Below are 17,149 nucleotides of genomic sequence, written 5' to 3' on the forward strand. Positions count from 1 at the left end.
GGCATGAATGCTGTCCTCCAGACTCAAGAATGGAGATAGGTGGACAGACAAGAAACCGTGAAAGGTATGACCAGAAGCTATTGGAGAAGTCTCCACCCGTGGGGTAAGAAGGATATGAACCTTGAGTAAGACCACTTGGCTTTGACTCCTAAGCTGTGGGGAAGTGCCCAATGCCTTCCAAACCTTGGAGTCCTTGTCTCTAAAATGGGGAGAAAGATGCTTATTCCTCACAGTTATGATGCAGGCCAGGCGAGATGATGCCTAGGCAGCTCCCGTACTGTAGACTCTAAGAGTCGGTGCCCTGTCGCTCCTCAACGGGGACCCTGAGGAGGGAGCAGCATGGGCTGTAAGGGAGAGCTATGCCAGCTTTACAGAGATGGCTTTATTGCACCTGGCCCACTTGGTGTCGTGGTCCCATGGCCCGACTTGTGGCCTCCCCACCGGCTTGCTCTCCTACAATTTTCATATCAAGGAACCCAGCCCCTCTTACAGCCTTGCAGTTCTTGGGGAAATAACTTGGCATTGGATCTGCAAGCCTGAGGTTAAAATGTGGCCTAAGTAGAAATATTTGGAAACAGTGCCTGGTGTGTGTGTGTGTGTGTGTGTGTGTGTGTGTGTGTGTGCATGCGCGTGCGTGCATGCACTTGTGCATTTATGTGTATTGTTAGTGTCAGCATGCACCCATGCTCCCCCTCCCTATTTCTTTTCCTCTCTTTTTCTATGAGACCCATTCCCAGGTCCCTTTGGGTTGAAAGAGGAAATTGGAGAGGACGGGCCAGAGATTTGAAGAGCACTTCCTCCCTCCTGTGATTGACAAAAGGGCATGTAAATCTGTAAAAGCGAAATTCAATAGAAACCTCATGGCATCTCCCCTGTGTGGGAAAATACCAGAACTCCTGCTCCCCCTGTTCTCCCTCTGTCTCCCTGCCTTTGTGTACGACGTGTGTGGGTGGAAGATAAACTGGATTTAAAAAACCCTTTGAAAGCAAGACATCGTTAACTCCTCTAATTGAAAGCAGTCTTCGGCAAAGGAGGGGCTTGGAGGCGGGTGCTGGATGGACTGGCTGGTAGTGCATGGAGTGGACAAGAGCCGCCAAGTCCCGGGGCCACAGAGGCTCTGTGTCTGTCAGGCCAGGCAACCCCAGTCACCACCAGACATGCTGGCCCATCCCAGAGGAGCTTACAGCCAGTGTCTTGCCTCTCCACTGGGCTCTGTTCCCCATCCCTGTGTCAGATGTGACGGCTGGACTCAGATCTCTGAGGACACCCCCAGTACAAACATCCAATGATCTCAAAGCTTGGTGGGGGGCGGGGGGGAATAACCAGCTCTTTTGTAGCATGCATGAAAAGAAAAGAAAAGAAAACAGAAAACACATTGCTGGAATGGCTGCAATAAATGTTTATGTTACCCCTCTGGTCGTCCCAGAAATGTGGCTGTGAAATTAGCCTTCTACCTCAGAGTACCAGAGACACGGGGTCTAGGAGTTGGCTCAGGGGCCGACAGAACAAGCCCACTTCATTACAGAGTCAACACTCATTCCAGCAACATTCACTGGGAAGAGGCTGGGAGTGAAAAGCTGGCAGAATGTCAGAACTGAAAAGCCTTTTCGGGATTCATCTTACCCTGTCCTTCTGCACGTGGGAAGGATGGGTATCAGAGGAAGTAAGGAACTGGGTCACCTCGAGTAGGCAAGACTCTGGCCTGGCAACCCAGGGCTCTTGTGACCTTCATCACCTGCCTCAGGGCAGCTTTGGGCTGCTGAAGCAACTTCTATTCAGGAGAAATCCCAAGTCCATCCTCCACGACAGCCCTGAGAGATGGGCAGGTGTGCCCTTTACAACTTAGCATCTCCCATGAAGAGTGTGGGCCAAGTTTATGCCTTAGAATTGAATCCTGGTTCCATTCACAAGGTGTGTGACCTCAGGCAAAGTACAGAGCCTCGATTCCTCATTTATAAAATGGGTATAATCATAGTACCTACCTCTCAGAGTTGTCATGAGGCCTGCACACTTTAGTACACACAGAATCCTTAACAAAACACCCAGCCTAGGACAGGCACTCAGTAGCTGTTCCCGCTGCTGCTGCTGCTGTTCCTGAGGCATTACTGTGCCCTGGTGCTGGGTGATCTGCTAAGATTTCTGTGAGCATGAATAAAGCATGGTTCTCACCTTGGAAGTCTTCCGAGTTTAAAAGGAGAAGACTGGGCTCCAAACAACTATAATCCAACCTGACAAGCTCTGTAACCGAGGTATATATAAAGAACTATATGGACACAAGAGAGAGCAATTAATTCTGCCTGGGGGGTGAGCAAAGGCTTTCAGAGGAGGGGTGACATTTGAGACTGGCTTTGAAGTGTGTGTAGTATTTCACAAAATGGGCAGCTAGTGCCGTGGAGGGGGGTGGGGGTGCAGGGAGAAGTCTGGGCACAAGCATCATGGCGGCAGAGTCCAGGGCATGGGAGAGAAAGAGTCACTCAGGGAGAAGGGAGCACCACTGAGCATGTGGGTGGTGTCCCACCTGCTGTGTGGGGAGGGGAGAAAGAGAGCAGCTGGCAGTGAAGGTGGTGACATGGCTGAAACCTGCTCCCCATGGCCTTTGCCAGCTGTGTCGAGGGAGCTCTGCATCCTGTGGTCCACGGGCAGCCATGGGGGTGATCATCAGCAGGGCAAGAGGATTAGTTCTTCCCTTTGGCAAGTTAACTATGGGGACCGTGGATAAGGGAGAGCATGTGGAGCAGCTGGAGGCAAAGAGAGTGGTAACTGGTGCCTTCTCCATCAGAGGAAGGGGAGGTTTTGACCAAGACAAGCACCAGGTGTGGTGCTTTGTGATTGAGGACACAGGACACAGAATCTGAGGGATGAGAGTCTGACTTCTGGTGGTCCTACACAACTAGATATGATCTTGAAGGACTTATATACAGCTTCTGTGCCTCATTTCCTCATCAGAGAAATGGGACAATGATTCCAACCTCACAGAGGATAACTGGTATTGCGGATTAAATGATATTGGGGCCATGAGACCCTTGGTGGATGTTATTACTGTGGGTGTCCTTAAGCTCCTCAGGTACCTAGGGGTCATTCAGTACAACAACCACATTTCACAGATGGGGAAACTGAGGGTGGGAGAGATGTCCAGCTAGTAAGTGACACAGCCAGAACAGACCCAGGTCTCCTATTTCCCATGGGTGCTGTTTGATGTAAGTGCAGACAACTATGAAGGTGATGTGGAGTCTAAGTCATCATGTTCAAGATGAGAGGTCTCACTTGAGGCCAAGGGGGAAAGGGGTCTCATGCCCCTCAGTTCCTTCAGGTGTTAAGATGAGATTGGGGGACAGTGGCTGCTCAGCTTCCATCAAAGACCTAAGGCTGGCCTTTTCCTGGAGAAAAGAGTGGTGTGGGCTCCAGCATTCATGCCTGCTCTTTCTGCCATGAATTCTTGGGGCAGAGGGAGACATCTCACTAGAGATGGTTTTACGCAAAAGACTTGGGCTTGCGAGTCTGAGCCCATGTTGGGGTGGACAGATTACTAAAATAAATAAACTTAAAATAAATGTAGGATTGAGAGGGTACCAAATGTAGGTGAGGAAAAACCATCATTCCTGGAAGCCAGAAAACTCTGCATTTTCATAATAATTCTGCCACTTGCTTACTATGTTATATTGTGCAAGACAACCTACTCCTTCCTTGACCACTGTGGGAGGAATAGTCTCAGTAGATAATTCTCCAATTCCTTCGAACTCTAGAAATCTGAATAAGACAGCTTATAGACGTTGCTCATTAGAGGAAGAAGGAGGGGGAAGTGTAGCCAGACATCTCCTCCTGGCTGTGGTAAAGAGCTGTCCAAAGGCAAATTGGGCATGCCTATAAATGAGAGTGAGTTCTCTGTCCCTGAAGTAATCAATAAGATGCTAGGTAATCCCTTCTCCGACCCTGAGGATACTAAGGGAGAGGACACTAAGGGGCTTGTCAGCCCAACCACATCTGCTCTTTGCCTAGCACCATTAAAATGAATTTCTCTCCCCCTGACGTTCACTGGCTCATTTGTTTATTACTGTAGTCATCCATCAATCCATTCATTCATTTATTCAATGAATATCAGCATTTTGGCCGGTCAAAATATTATTGTGTCTCATTTTATTGTGATAAAAACAGTTAACAAGAGATCTACCTTCTTAACAAATTTTTGTGTGTACAATAACTAAGGTATTGTTGACTACAGGTACAGCAGATTTCTAGAACTTAGTCATCTGGAATACCTGAAACTTGATGTCTGCCAATTAGCAACTACCTTTTCCCCCTCCCCCAGCCCTTGGCAACCACTGTTCCACTCATTGGTTCTATGAGTTCGACTACTTTAGATACCTCATAGAAGGGGAATCATGCAGTATCTGCCCTTTTGTGACTGCCTTCTTTGTCTTAACATGATCTTCTCAAGGTTCATCTGTACTGTCAGTAATGGTAGGGTTTCCTTCCCTTTTTAAAGGCTGAGTAATATTCCATTCTATGGATAGATCGTGTTTTGTTTATCCATTTACTGTTTGTTTCCACATCTTGGTGATTGTGGATAATGCTGCAGCATACATGGGAGTGGGGAAGGCAGAAAGGTTCCTCTTCATACGTCTAGGGAAACCTGAAGCCTAGAGGCTGCCCTTGTTTTTAGAGTCCCCTCACGGTGTTCTACAAGGTGGAGCGATACCAGCACGGTAGGGTAAAATGTTGCTATGTGCGGCACCACCACCCCCACCCCCCCACCCCAACAGCTCTGGGTAGGGTCATCAGAAGGCCTTGTGTGTGGTATGTGTGCCAGAGTGGATAATTTGAGGGAGAAGAATGACTGGCATGAGAGGTACAGAGTGGGATGTGGGGTGGGGGGTCAGTTGGGAGAGATGGGAAGGTCACTGGAGCTGAGCCAGGGACACTGGAAATGATGAGTGAGGAGGAACTAACTCAGTTCCTGGGGCAGCTCGGAGAGCTCGAGTCCCCATGCAGTGTGAGATGTAATTCTCCTGCTTGTTCCCCCATGAACATTCAGTAAAATCTACATTGCTCAGGAATGCGTCATGAAGTTGGACTTGCTTTTGTTGGGAGATGCAAAGAAATGGGTGGATGAAAACAGAGCATCCCTATAAAACCAGTCTCCTTGGGATCACCCTTGTATCCCTAGTGACCACCCTTGTGGCCAAGGGCAAGGCTATTGTCTCACGGGGATGTGGAGCGCAGTGTGCTGCACAGTCTGAATAAGTGGGGGCCAAGTGAACAGAATTGACAAGGTCTATAAAAGCAGGAGGCTTGTGACTGTTTGATTTACCTTTCCCCTGCAGCCTTCCCTCCCCTGCCCTTGCCTCCCCAGGAACATAGATGGTTTTAAGATCAACTGGGGCTTTGGGCAAAGGTTCAGCTGGATTTGTTTGTTCCTCCCTGATCCGCTTTGACTGTCCCTGGTCAGGATCGCAGCCAGCTTGAAACAAACACAAACTAAATAGGAAAACAGGAGAATAAAATAACATCAGTGTGTACCTCTAAAGCCCTGTCTGGTGCTGATAGAGCTGATGAGATAAGAGGAAAATGTATTTAAGCAGTAAGAGGGCTTTGTTCCTGTTGAAGACTTCCCTGACCGTGAATGTTTTAGATGCAGAGATAAGTTACCCCCCCCCCCCGCTGCCCCCAACTGTAGCACTCCAGAGATGTGCCCCACCACACTCTGCTGGGGACAGGCGGCTCAGAACACAAGGGGAAGGAATTCCAAAATGATACATGTCGAATTGCTGGCCTGGATTTCAAATGCCGTAGATAGTTTATGCAAAGTCTCGCACTGTTGTAAAATGTAACACAATCCACTGGCAGATCTGCCTAAGCTAGGTCCCAGTTGTTTTTGAGAAACATAAATAAACTTGAAGATGTCTTCCAGCCTGTTAAAGTGGCCATTTTGCCCATAGTCTCCTTGGTATTAGGCTTCTAGAGATTTGAATAACAGAAGCCGATGAGATGGTTGATGTTTGGCATACTCTCTCCTCTCCTTAAGATGTTTCCTATGACATTTGGGAAAGCCATACTGTATGCCCAGGACCCACTGGCTTCTTGGGGAGGGGGAGGGAAACTCTGGCAATAAACGAGTTTCAACACTTTTCAATGTTCTTAAAGCAGTAAAGATCTTTTCTTAAAGGAAACATTACAAGGCAGCTTGATACATAAGACAGAGGAGTGGAGATGCTACAAGTGGAGCAGCAGAGGGGCAGAAAGGGGGCAGATCTCACATCCTGACCCCCAGGCTGGCACCTCCAAGGAACCCTGTGAATCCACAAGTGACACCTTGAAAACCTGTGACTCAATCCAACCTTCAAATGTGTAAGATAAACCGGGGTCTCCTTAATAGAGGCCAGTATGCCACCGCACGTCACTCTCCGGGTGACTTCTCCACGATTCTCCAAACTTGATTAAATGACTTATCTTCCTCTCTTTGGGGTTTCAGGAATGAATTGATGAAGATGTTAGCAGGAAGGGAAACTGGATGAAGGATTCATTTGGACTCTGTGTGACCTTTGCAACTTTTCTGTAGATATAAAATTCCTCCAACCCAAAAACTCATTTAAAAAAACCCCAAAGCATTGATGATTGCAATTGTAAATTGCAGACAGTCACACATCAAGTATTTTATCTTGACTTTGACTAGTGAATTTGATGTATGACTTTTCTACTACCTGTTTAATTCTTCTGTACTCATCTATAGGAATCTCTGGGCAATATATGGTTTTGCCTTGTGTGATTTTTTTTTTTTAAGTTTATTTATTTTGAGAGAGACAGAGTGTGAGTGGGGTGGGGGGTGCAGAAAGAGAGGGAAAGACAGAGAATCTCAGGCAGGCTCTGCACTGGCAGCACAGAGCCCATGTGGGGCTCGAACTCACAAAAACTGTGAGATCATGATCTGAGCCAAAACCCAGAGTTGGACGCTCAACCATCTGAGCCACCCAGCTGTCCCTCGCTTTGTGTGATTTTTATAAATGGCATCATATTGTACTTGTCCATTTACACTTCGTTCCTTTTTTTTTTAAGTTTATTTTGAGAGAGAGAGAGAGAGAGAGAGAGAAAGGGAGGGGCAGAGAGAGGAGACAGAGAATCCCAAGCAGGCTCTGCTCTGTCAGCGCGGAGCCCCACATGGGGCTTGAACCCACAAACTGTGAGATCATGCCCTGAGCCAAAACCAAGGGTCAGTCATTTAACTGACCAAGCCACGCAGCCACCCCCATTCCTTTCTTTTTATTTTAACTCAATATTATGCTTCTTGCAATCTCTCCATTGCTATCTTGAACTCAGGAGTAGGGCTTCCATTTTGAGTGGCCAGGACCCATACCAGACCTGTTGTTGAATATTTCTAGTATCATCCCTGTGTATGAATCTAATTCAGGCCTCTTAGTAGTCTTTTGCTGTATAAAAATATGTCACGTGAATATTTCTTGTTTGATGCATCACTTCCCCAACAGATAACATATAAACTATTCCCAGTCTTTTGCTACTACAGATATTGCTGGGATAGATATCCTTGATCCTTATATATAGTTTTTCTTATTCCCCTCTTTTTTGTTGTACATGTATTATTGTTTACTATGATCGATACTATCTTTTTTTTTTTTTTTTTCCACAGCTTCTAAGAGCCTTAGCATCTTCTAGGTCAGCCTTTTTTTGCAGATAAGTCCTCTGAGCCCTGCATGCATGGAATGACAGGCCCAAATCCACAGGGGAGTTTTGAGAGAGGAACCACATTAGAGGTCAGAGGAAAAACACAAATGTGGGATGGCCTTCTGCAAGAGGCCTGAGCCATCTCACGAACAAGTCTGTTGTCCCTACCCTTTTTCATCATAGAACTCTTCTGTTTTCTACTTTACAGTTGTGTGTGCCTACGTGATAACTATGTGCACATGTTGTCAACTGCGAGCCCCTCAGCATCTGTCTTGTCCTGGAGTGCTTGGCACGTAGCAGTTTCCCAATAAATAGGACTAGAATAAATGAATGAACCAATGAATGAAATCATATTTGAATACACAAGAAACTCCTAAGTCTGAAGAATTCTACTTGTCTGTGTTTGCTTCGTGTTTTTTTAACCACCATTTGTTACATATGTCATTGAGAATGTAGGGGGAATGGCCACTGGAGGATAGGCTCATACTGTCATAGTCTTTTCTTTATTCTTAATACAGCTCTGAACACGATTTACAGATTTGTTCTAAGTTGGTTGGCTTGGTATTCAAGACTGTGAGATCCAACCCCTTGTCCTGCCTTTTCTGCCAATTTGCTCAAGCTCTAAGAACACCAGGCAACTTACCACAGCCTAAGCATTCTGGGTTTCTGCTTTCCTCCAAGCCTTTGTTCCTGCTCCCTGTATCTGCCATACCCTTCCCCTGTGTCTATTCTTTAAGACCCAACTCAAATGTCAACTCCTGCAGGATTTGTCCCCATGAGAATGTCCTTGTTGCATCTCCCACCAAACGTGTTATCTGCTATTTCCTTCACAGTGTTGAGATTCCCTGCTCTACATTAGGACGTGGGCTCCTGGAATGGATGACCCCCATCTGTGCATCCCCGTTTCTTCCTGTGGTGCTAAGAAAAAAATAGATGGATAGGAAACATGTATCAAATTGAACTTAATCCAACCTCTCAGACCCTTGAAAACATTTTTTTCTTTATCTTTTTTCAGGTGTGTCGAACCAAGGTGATAGATCTCAGTGAAGGCATTTCCCAGCATGCCTGGTACCCTTGTACCATCAGCTACCCATACTCCCAGCTGGCTCAGACCACTTTCTGGCTCCGGGTAAGCCAAAGCTTGAAGAGCCTTAGAATCTCCAGCAGTGACCACCCCCCTCCCCCAGGAAGCACCAACTCCTGTGACCCTTTCTCAAGATGGTTTGTCTCCTCACTGAGGGTGTTAATTATAAGGACAAGGAACAAAACACTTAGCAGTAGGATGCTTCCTGAAATAGAATACCTTCATTGCTCATGGAGTGCCCCTAGTCATTCTTGTTTTGACAAAGATTTTGGATAAGTTTTCTATGCCTGGAACCTTCTGTTCATTGTTCAATGCCTTTTAAGATTGTCTTCTCCTCCTTGAAGTCTTAGCTGATCCCCACAGAGAGAAGTGACTGTTCTCTCCCTTCTGATCCTGTACATGTTTGGTCATCATTTGGATGGCACTTGTCACATGGTATTATATTGCTGTCTTTGGGTCCATCTTCCTGACTAGGGATTATGGTGACTTTTGGTTTGCACACTACTGACCTACTTTGAGCTTCATAGTCTGCAGAAAAGCAAGGGCTGTGTCTTACTTAGCTTTGTCTCAGAGGCTAGCATGGAGAAATGACAAATAATATACCTCTTTTGTGCTTTTAGTCTGTGCCACTTTGTTCCCATGATCTTATTGGAGCCTCACAATCATCCTGTGATACAGTTATTTACTTGATACATCACTTAGAGGTGAGGGAATTAGGGCCCAGAGAGGCAGAGCTACCACTCACGGTCACACAGCTCAGCAAGAGCAGAACCCAGATGGAACAGAGTTTCTGACCTCAGAGCCTGTGCTCTTCACTGTGAGGTTCTTTGCCCCACAATGAGTGTCCCAGTCCCTGAAATGGAAGATTCTCCTTGAAACCCCTGCCCCACGGCTGCTTCCCTACCATGTGCCTGAGTTCACGAGGGACCCTCCCATGTCTCCTGCATTTCAGGCATACTTTTCTCAGCCAATGGTTGCTGCTGCTGTCATTGTCCACCTGGTGACTGATGGGACATACTATGGGGACCAGAAGCAGGAGACCATCAGTGTCCAGCTGTTTGACACCAAAGACCAGAGCCACGATCTGGGTGAGCATGTTCTCAGGCATGTTGCCCTTGGTACCAGGGGTGGTCTGGGGGGCAGCTGAGAACTCGTTCTTCCTTCCCCTTTCCTCTTTCTTGCTTCTCTGTTTGGCATTCTGGTTGCCCTCCAAATCCAGAGAATCCTAGATCTGGCAGATATGGGCATAAGGGGCCACTGCCAAAGTCTTCCCTTCAACAGCTCCCTTTGACGAGGCACCTTTAACCTTAGGCACCCCATGTGATCCTCAAGAGACCCTGGGAAGGAGACTGAACAAAGGCCATTCCTCCAGGTGTCAGTCCCTGAGACCCAGAGACGGTCACATGGCAGCGACCAGGAAGAGTGGAGAAGCCAGGTGTTTGGAATTGTAGCCATGGCTCTTTACCCTGTAGCTGGAGGTGTCCCTTAGTGCCTGACAATGGCAGCCATGTCTCCAGCACAACCAGCCGTGCTCCCTGTAGGAGCAGGAATAAGACAAGGTCCGTGTCAGGAGTGGGAAGGCAGAAGAGTCAGGTCCCACCTGCTGAGCAGCTGTGGGAGAACTGGGACCAGCACTGTCAAGTTGTCACATGCACACCCCTCTGCACACCCACGCATGCATGGTGCACGGGACACAGCCCCAGCTCGGGAGCTGACAGCCCAGGCTTGACTCCCGTCCCTCCGCTCACACAGCGCAGGAAGGTGAACGCTTTTCTTGACCTCCGAGCACCTCATCTGGCATCTTACTTTCCTCTTAGGCACAGTAGGGACCACGGTGCTACTTTATCATGACAGTGAAATCACGAGATATTAAATGAGGTATTACTTAGGACTGTTGTGACTATGCCCCACACAGGAGCTGGCACTGGGAATGTCCTCTTATCCCCTCCCACATTTCCAGTTTACCTCTGGGCAGCCTCGCCAGGTGTTTGGAATTCTAGGCTGGCCTAGAAGCTCGGGCTTCAAACCCCTGCCTGCACCGTTCTGCAGGGAGCTCATTTCAAAGACCTGTATGAAGCCAGCAGGCAAGGGGTCATTGCAAGGTCAAGCAGAAGCCAAGGGGGCAGGGAGAGTTTTTGTTTTGTTTTTATGTTTATTTATTTAGTTAGTTTTAGAGGCAAAGGGGGGACATATTAATAGGAAGGAGAAAGAAAACCCCTCTGGACTTATCCGGATGCCTGAGAAATTTCCCTAAGTGAGAAGCAAATATTTTCATAGCTGTCCTGGCATTGCTAAGGGCTCTGAGGAGTGGGGAAAGTCCAGCCCACAGAAGCTGCTTCATGTCTGAGGTTTGCACGTGTCCCTGTCCCTCCCTGTAGTGTCCCCTGTCCTCAGCATCCTGCTACCCCCCCCCCACCCCCCCCCCCCACCCCCCCCCCCCCCCGCCTCCATGGAGCGCTTGTCATTCTGAGTGACCACAGCAGGGGCCCTTCTGGATTGGGAGCTAAACATCCCAACAGAGCAGGCCTGCTGGGATGTGCCTAGAATCATCCTTGATTTTAGAGGCAGAAACTGAGTTTGAGGAGCTTGCTGGAGTCCCATCATTAGGATGTGATAGTCCCCTCAGAGACAGGTTAAACCATGATTGGAACCAAGGTCCATTGGACACCAAAGCCAGTGTCTGCCTTTCCAACTCCATCCCACCCCATTGCCCCCTTCTCTCTTCTGGGTGTGCCCTTTCTCCCTGCCCCTCTCCCTTCCTTCTCAAAGCCTGGGGACCTGCTCCCTGTTCTAGAATGAACCGAGAGCTGAAGCAAGCTTGGGTTCAATGTAGACTTTACCCTGCTGGCTGCTCCATGTGCCCCTGGAAAACCACCTTCTGCCCTCACTTCTCAGTCTTACCTCTGCTGAATCAGTGCAGAGGTCCCTACCTCACAGGGCTGCTCCCCGGTTCCTGGATTAAACATGAGAGCAGGCTTCTTACTCTGGAAAGCGTGTTGCTGTGAATTATTTCCACCATCTTTATGGCCGATGGGGAAGGCAGCCTGAAAACTAGCAACTCAGACCATCCAGCCCTCATGCAGTGTGGGAGGGTGGTCAGGGCCAGCGATGCTAGTCTGAGAGGTGGCCATTGGGGGAGGGAGAGAGGCTGTGGGCGCTAGGTGACAAGAAAGCTTAGGGGGCAGGGAGGCAAAGGGATTGGAAAGATTTGGAACCAAGAGAAAAAGGCAGACAAAGAAACTTTCAATCAAACTCAAAATCCCCACTGGCCACCCAATGGTGCTTTTGTGCAGTGACATGAAAGGGTCTGGGGGCTTCGGGAAGGGCCCGTTGGGGAGGGCGTGACTGGCCTTGAGTAATGAGCCTGGCCCCTCGGCCCTCTGTCTCTCCTGACAGGCCTCCATGTCCTGAGCTGCAGGAACAATCCCCTGATTATCCCTGTGGTGCATGACCTCAGCCAGCCCTTCTACCACAGCCAGGCGGTACGTGTGAGCTTCAGTTCACCCCTGGTCGCCATCTCGGGGGTGGCCCTCCGCTCCTTCGACAACTTTGACCCCGTCACCCTGAGCAGCTGCCAGAGAGGGGAGACCTACAGCCCTGCCGAGCAGAGGTAAGGGACCCTGGGTCTGATCGCCCTGGGCCGTTTTGTAGCCAGAAGCAGATGGGCGCCTTCTGGAACTGCCTAGATGCGTGTGTTGCTATAAAAAGTCTGCGTGTTTCTCCCTTCTCCATCCTCTGGCCTCTGGCTGGCTCTGCCTGTGGGCCTGGGAGGCCTGTGCATCTCCGGATTCCAGGGGTGAGGGAGGGAAGCGGGAATGGGCGGTGGAAAGACCCCCTCACCTGGCTCACGGGCCTGGCGCTGACAGTGGCCTGCTTGCATGGTGCACATCGCGTTCCCTCTCTGGGCCTCAGCATCCGCATTTGAACAAAGACAAGACAGGTGGATTAGCTCTCTTCCAGCTCTGAAATACTGGAATAGTTAGGCGGTTGGAGGGAGACTGCTGTTTGCTTCATCTCAGCTTACTGTGTGTTTCAGTGATGGGGAAATCTCTCCATCTTCCCCAAACCTAGCCCTTGAGTGGTCTAGTGGTCCGATGAGAAGAGAGCATGGTGTTTTCCTGGAAAGAATATGAGCTTTGGTGATACTCTGACCTGGGCTTGAACGTTCCCCTTCTTGCCTGTGTGCCCATGACAAGTCACTTCACTTTTCTGAGTCTTCCTTTCCTATTTTGGAATAAATGGAGGATGATATCTACCCCACCGGGTGGTCATGAAGGCTGAATGGTGTGCCGTAGATGAAAGTCCTCTTGTAGACCGTTAGGCACTGTGCAAGGCTGATGTATTAATACAGAATATTTATGGCCACTTTCTGATCTGACAGTGGGGCTTCTCTGCATGAAATTCTTCTAGCTGGAAGAAGCCCTGGAGATCATCGGGTACATCTGGAGTGTCTCAAACGCCCGTGTTACCCTCTAGGATTCCAGGGCCCCGAAAGGGGAAGGGTGGGTCCAGGCTCACACAGCACCTCTCACGTTTGTTTAATGAGATCCAGAAGGAGACAGTACGACAGGGGGAGTCCCAGTGGGCTCCCCCAGAGTGAGACGCTCTGAAAGGCAATCCAGTCCAGCCCTGTATACCTGGGAGCAAGGAGAGGAAAGCGGAGGGGGTGGTGGCCACTGCCTTTCCCACGCCCTTGCCACCACAGGGGACACAAAAGGTGGTTGCAAAACCCACATTGTTTTGCACCCACTGTCTCTAGCTTCTGTTGTGCAAAATCTGTCGCAATCATTCGGAGGCAAAAGAGCTCCTTAAATATCACCCACTGTTATATTTCACACTAAAAGGGCTTTTTCATCCCTGGCTCTGTAGACTATAAAAATAAGTTAATTCTCAGAACCCAGGGAAACAATGTCGATGGGAAATGCAAATCCATTAGACCTTTTCTGCAATGCTTTCCCCTCCTTAACCAGCCACCGGGACCATGGGCAAGTTGACTGAGGCCAACAACTGGCTTCTTTGAATTCTTAATTAGCAGTTCCTTTGTCCGAAGTAAACAGTTACAAGTGTTTAACCTCAGAAACAAATCAATTGTTTAATATCTGTTGAGTTCTTGGACTCGTGACTGAGAAGCACTGAGCGGGGACAAAGCGTTGCCGCATCTCTGACCGGTTGTACGACTGTGAGCCAGTCATACCATGTCTCTGGGGCTCAGTTTCCCCATCCATGGGATGATGGTGATGAATCGAATGTTCTCTGTGCTTCTTTCCAATTCAAACAGTCTGTAGTTCCCAAGAATGGGGAGGGGTGAGATGCAGGGGAAAGGAAGCAACATGTGTTTCGTTATCTTATTTCATTATTTTATTTTGTTATCACACTTGTCCTGCGAGGTATGGACAGAGAGGGTGAGTCAAGGCGGTCCAGGTAGTAGGAGGCAAAATCCTGCTTTGTGTGCCCCGAAAAGCCACCAGAGCCAAGCGCTCAACAGAGCCAAGCACGTCTAGGAGACGAGAGGACTTGTCAGGAATGCTCATGTGTGAGCGTTTCGTGACAAGAACCGCGGGACGTGAGCGAGCTGGGGCTCTGAGGGTCTCAGCAGCTCAGCCCTGAGCGCGGACCAGGCTAAGATGGGTGGAGCCCCCAGTGCCAAGGCTGGGGGTGCTGGGACACCCCCCCACCCCGCACCCGAGTGCTCTGAGGGGGCAAGAGGGGTTGGAGAAGGAGGCAGCTGCCCCTGGAGAGCTGAAGAGGCATTTACCCAAATAGCCAGGACTGCATAAATGTGCCTGAAAACAAACAAACTGAGAGGGAAGAAAAGAGAAATAAGCAACAACTGTAAAAAACTGTGGGATGTTTTTCTCCATTCTCAGAACACCAAGGTAAATAGCACCACTTTTTATAGCACACAGTTCAGCTGGCTCTAGTAGAAATGGCCCGCTGACTCTCAGCTGGTTCCCAGGTAGTGAAAGGGGCTGTTCTGGCCTCCCGGCCTCCAGCCCTCCACCCCTCCCTCATCCCCACCCCACGGATTCTCTTTCTTGCTGTCTCCCCTCCCTCTCCGCCCACTCTGCCTCCTCTCCCACCCTCTCCCTCCTCATTTTCCTTCTCTTCTCCGGAGAGCGGCATGATATCTAGCGGGCTGCCCTGGGAGAAGCGTCACCACAGCAAAATCCATTCGGGCGGGGGTTCTGACCTAGATTCAAGGGTCTCCAGTCCCGGTGCAGCACTCGGAATAAATTCAGAGGCCCAAGGAAACAGGATCAGCTTTCAAATGAGAGGTCCAGTTGTGGGATTCTAGCCCAAGCCCAGCTCCACACCTAGGGGAAGCGGGGACAACAGGGGCGTGTAGTGATGGTGGTGAGTGGGTTAAGAGGCTTCTTCAGTGAGGAAAGCCACACCATGGATCGAGGCTCCTGTGTGTCTGACACACACACACGTATGCTATCTATCTATCTATCCTGTGGTTCTAAACAGAAATTGAACAGTTTATTACAAAATTCAGTGAGCCATGTGCTTATACAATTAGTACTCTCTTCCTCTCCCCTTTCCCTTCCCTTCCCTTCATTTGTCCCTTCCTTCCCTCCCTCCTTTCTTCCTTCCTTCCCCCTTCCTCCTTCCCTCTTTCCTTCCTCCCTCCCTCCTTCCTTTTTTCTTTCCTCCCTCCCTCCTTTTTCCTTCCTCCCTTCCTCCTTTCTTCCTTCCTCCCTCCCTCCTTTCTTCTTTCCTCCCTCCCTTCTTTCTTCCTTCCTTTCCCCCTCCCTCCTTCCCTCTTTCCTTCCTCCCTCCCTCCTTCCTTCCCTCCTTCCTTTCCTCTTTCTTTTCTCTTTCCTTCCTTCCTTCCTTCCTTCCTTCCTTCCTTCCTTCGTTCCTTCCTTTCCTCCCTCCTTCTTTCCTTCCTTCTTCCTTCCCTCCCTCCCTCCCTTCATTCATTTGTTCCTTCCTTCCTTCCTTCCTTCCTTCCTTCCTTCCTTCCTTCCTTCCTTCCTTCCTTCTTCTACCTGAAACTCTTCCCACTCCCCCATGCCAGCCCACCCAGAGAAGGACAGTTCCGATAGAGAGCTAACTTTTAGAAAGCCAACTCTAGGAGGAAACAAATTCTTCCTGTGGCCAGATTGACTCCTTGTAGCCAGTGTGGGCTTAGACTGTGGGTGGGGTGGGGGTGAGTTGATATGCCTACAACGATCCCCGGAGTCTGTGCACTGCCAGGAGCCCACAGGTGACTATCCATCCCATCAGATGACTCTATAGGAATTCGTGTATGAGATTTGGAGCCCAGCAAGAAGCCTCTCATGGCCAGAGACCACAGGCTCCCCCACACTGGCCAGCCCACAAGGATCAGCACCTCTCAAAATGCTTGTTGGGAGTCGCTGGTCTGGGGGACACATCTGCAGATGGAACCGCTGTGGCTGAGCATGTGTGTCTCTTGGAAGGTACCAGATGCTCCTGACTCTTCTCCCAGATGTTGTTTAATCTCCATTCCTGTCAGATGTCTACTGGCCTTCCTCTGCTTCTGTGTCATTTCAATAACTGGGATTATCAAAGTCTGTTTTTCCCCTTTCCAAAGGGCTGTGAAATTAGATACCTCTATTGTTTTGTCTCCTTAAAACTGTGGTCCCTGAAAGCTGGGAAGCCTCTAAGAGACTCTCTGGTTCTACATTCTCATGAGGTCCTGGCAAGGGAAGCGAGTTCCTCAGGCCACCCGGCCACTTAGCAGCAGAACTGGCATCAGAATCCAGTTCTCAGGCCTCCTGGGGCAAAGCAGGTTCCTCTTCATCTGAAGTTTCAAGATTCCTGCCACACGGGCCTGATGAGGCCACAAACAACGTGGATTTGCCCCCCGTTAATCCTCTTCTGTAATTAGTTGCCAACATGTAAACGTCAGGAGTGTTCATAGTAAAGACATCGGCAGATTGGAGACACGATGGGGTCGGTGCCGTGGGCCACCTGCGCCAGTAGTGACCTGCTGCTCAGCCAGCCGCCCCTCCTTTGGGCGCCCCGCACAACGCGCTGCTGTCCCCACCCTGCAGGCATCCGACGGGCCTCATCACCCCTGGGCCACTGCCTCTGGCTTCTAGGATTCCAGGGTTCAAGAGCCTTTCAGTATTCCCTTCCAGTAGTCGCTGCATTCCCCGGAAGGGAAAAAGGAGCCCTATCTTCATCACTGTCTCAGTCTCCCTTCCCAGTGACCCTGCAGCGCTGGGAAGGTGCCACGAGTGTCTTCCATTCATTCCAGTGTGGACATGCTGACTTTTCTGTGGTCTCCATCTGAGGTAACCCACAGTGATCTATAAACAGGGATTATTATTATCCCCCTTCCCCACGGCGTAGCTACAGGACTTGGGCCAAGAGTCAAGGGACACAGCCAGGAACAGTACCCTCAGCAGCTCTTCCAGT

At 49.5% G+C, this 17,149-nt stretch overlaps 1 protein-coding gene across 1 annotated transcript in view; it reads left to right on the forward strand.

Annotated features, from left to right (window-relative positions):
* Nucleotides 1-17,149, forward strand: part of PAPPA (pappalysin 1) — a 243,399-nt gene that overhangs the window by 161,256 nt on the left and 64,994 nt on the right. The window contains exons 11-13 of the mRNA XM_043566322.1: nt 8,690-8,803; nt 9,711-9,846; nt 12,155-12,368. Coding sequence (XP_043422257.1) covers nt 8,690-8,803; nt 9,711-9,846; nt 12,155-12,368 — 464 coding nt within the window. The remainder of the gene's footprint in view (nt 1-8,689; nt 8,804-9,710; nt 9,847-12,154; nt 12,369-17,149) is intronic.

Source organism: Prionailurus bengalensis, chromosome D4 (genome assembly GCF_016509475.1).
Source record: "Prionailurus bengalensis isolate Pbe53 chromosome D4, Fcat_Pben_1.1_paternal_pri, whole genome shotgun sequence".
Classification (NCBI taxonomy): Eukaryota; Metazoa; Chordata; class Mammalia; order Carnivora; family Felidae; genus Prionailurus; species Prionailurus bengalensis.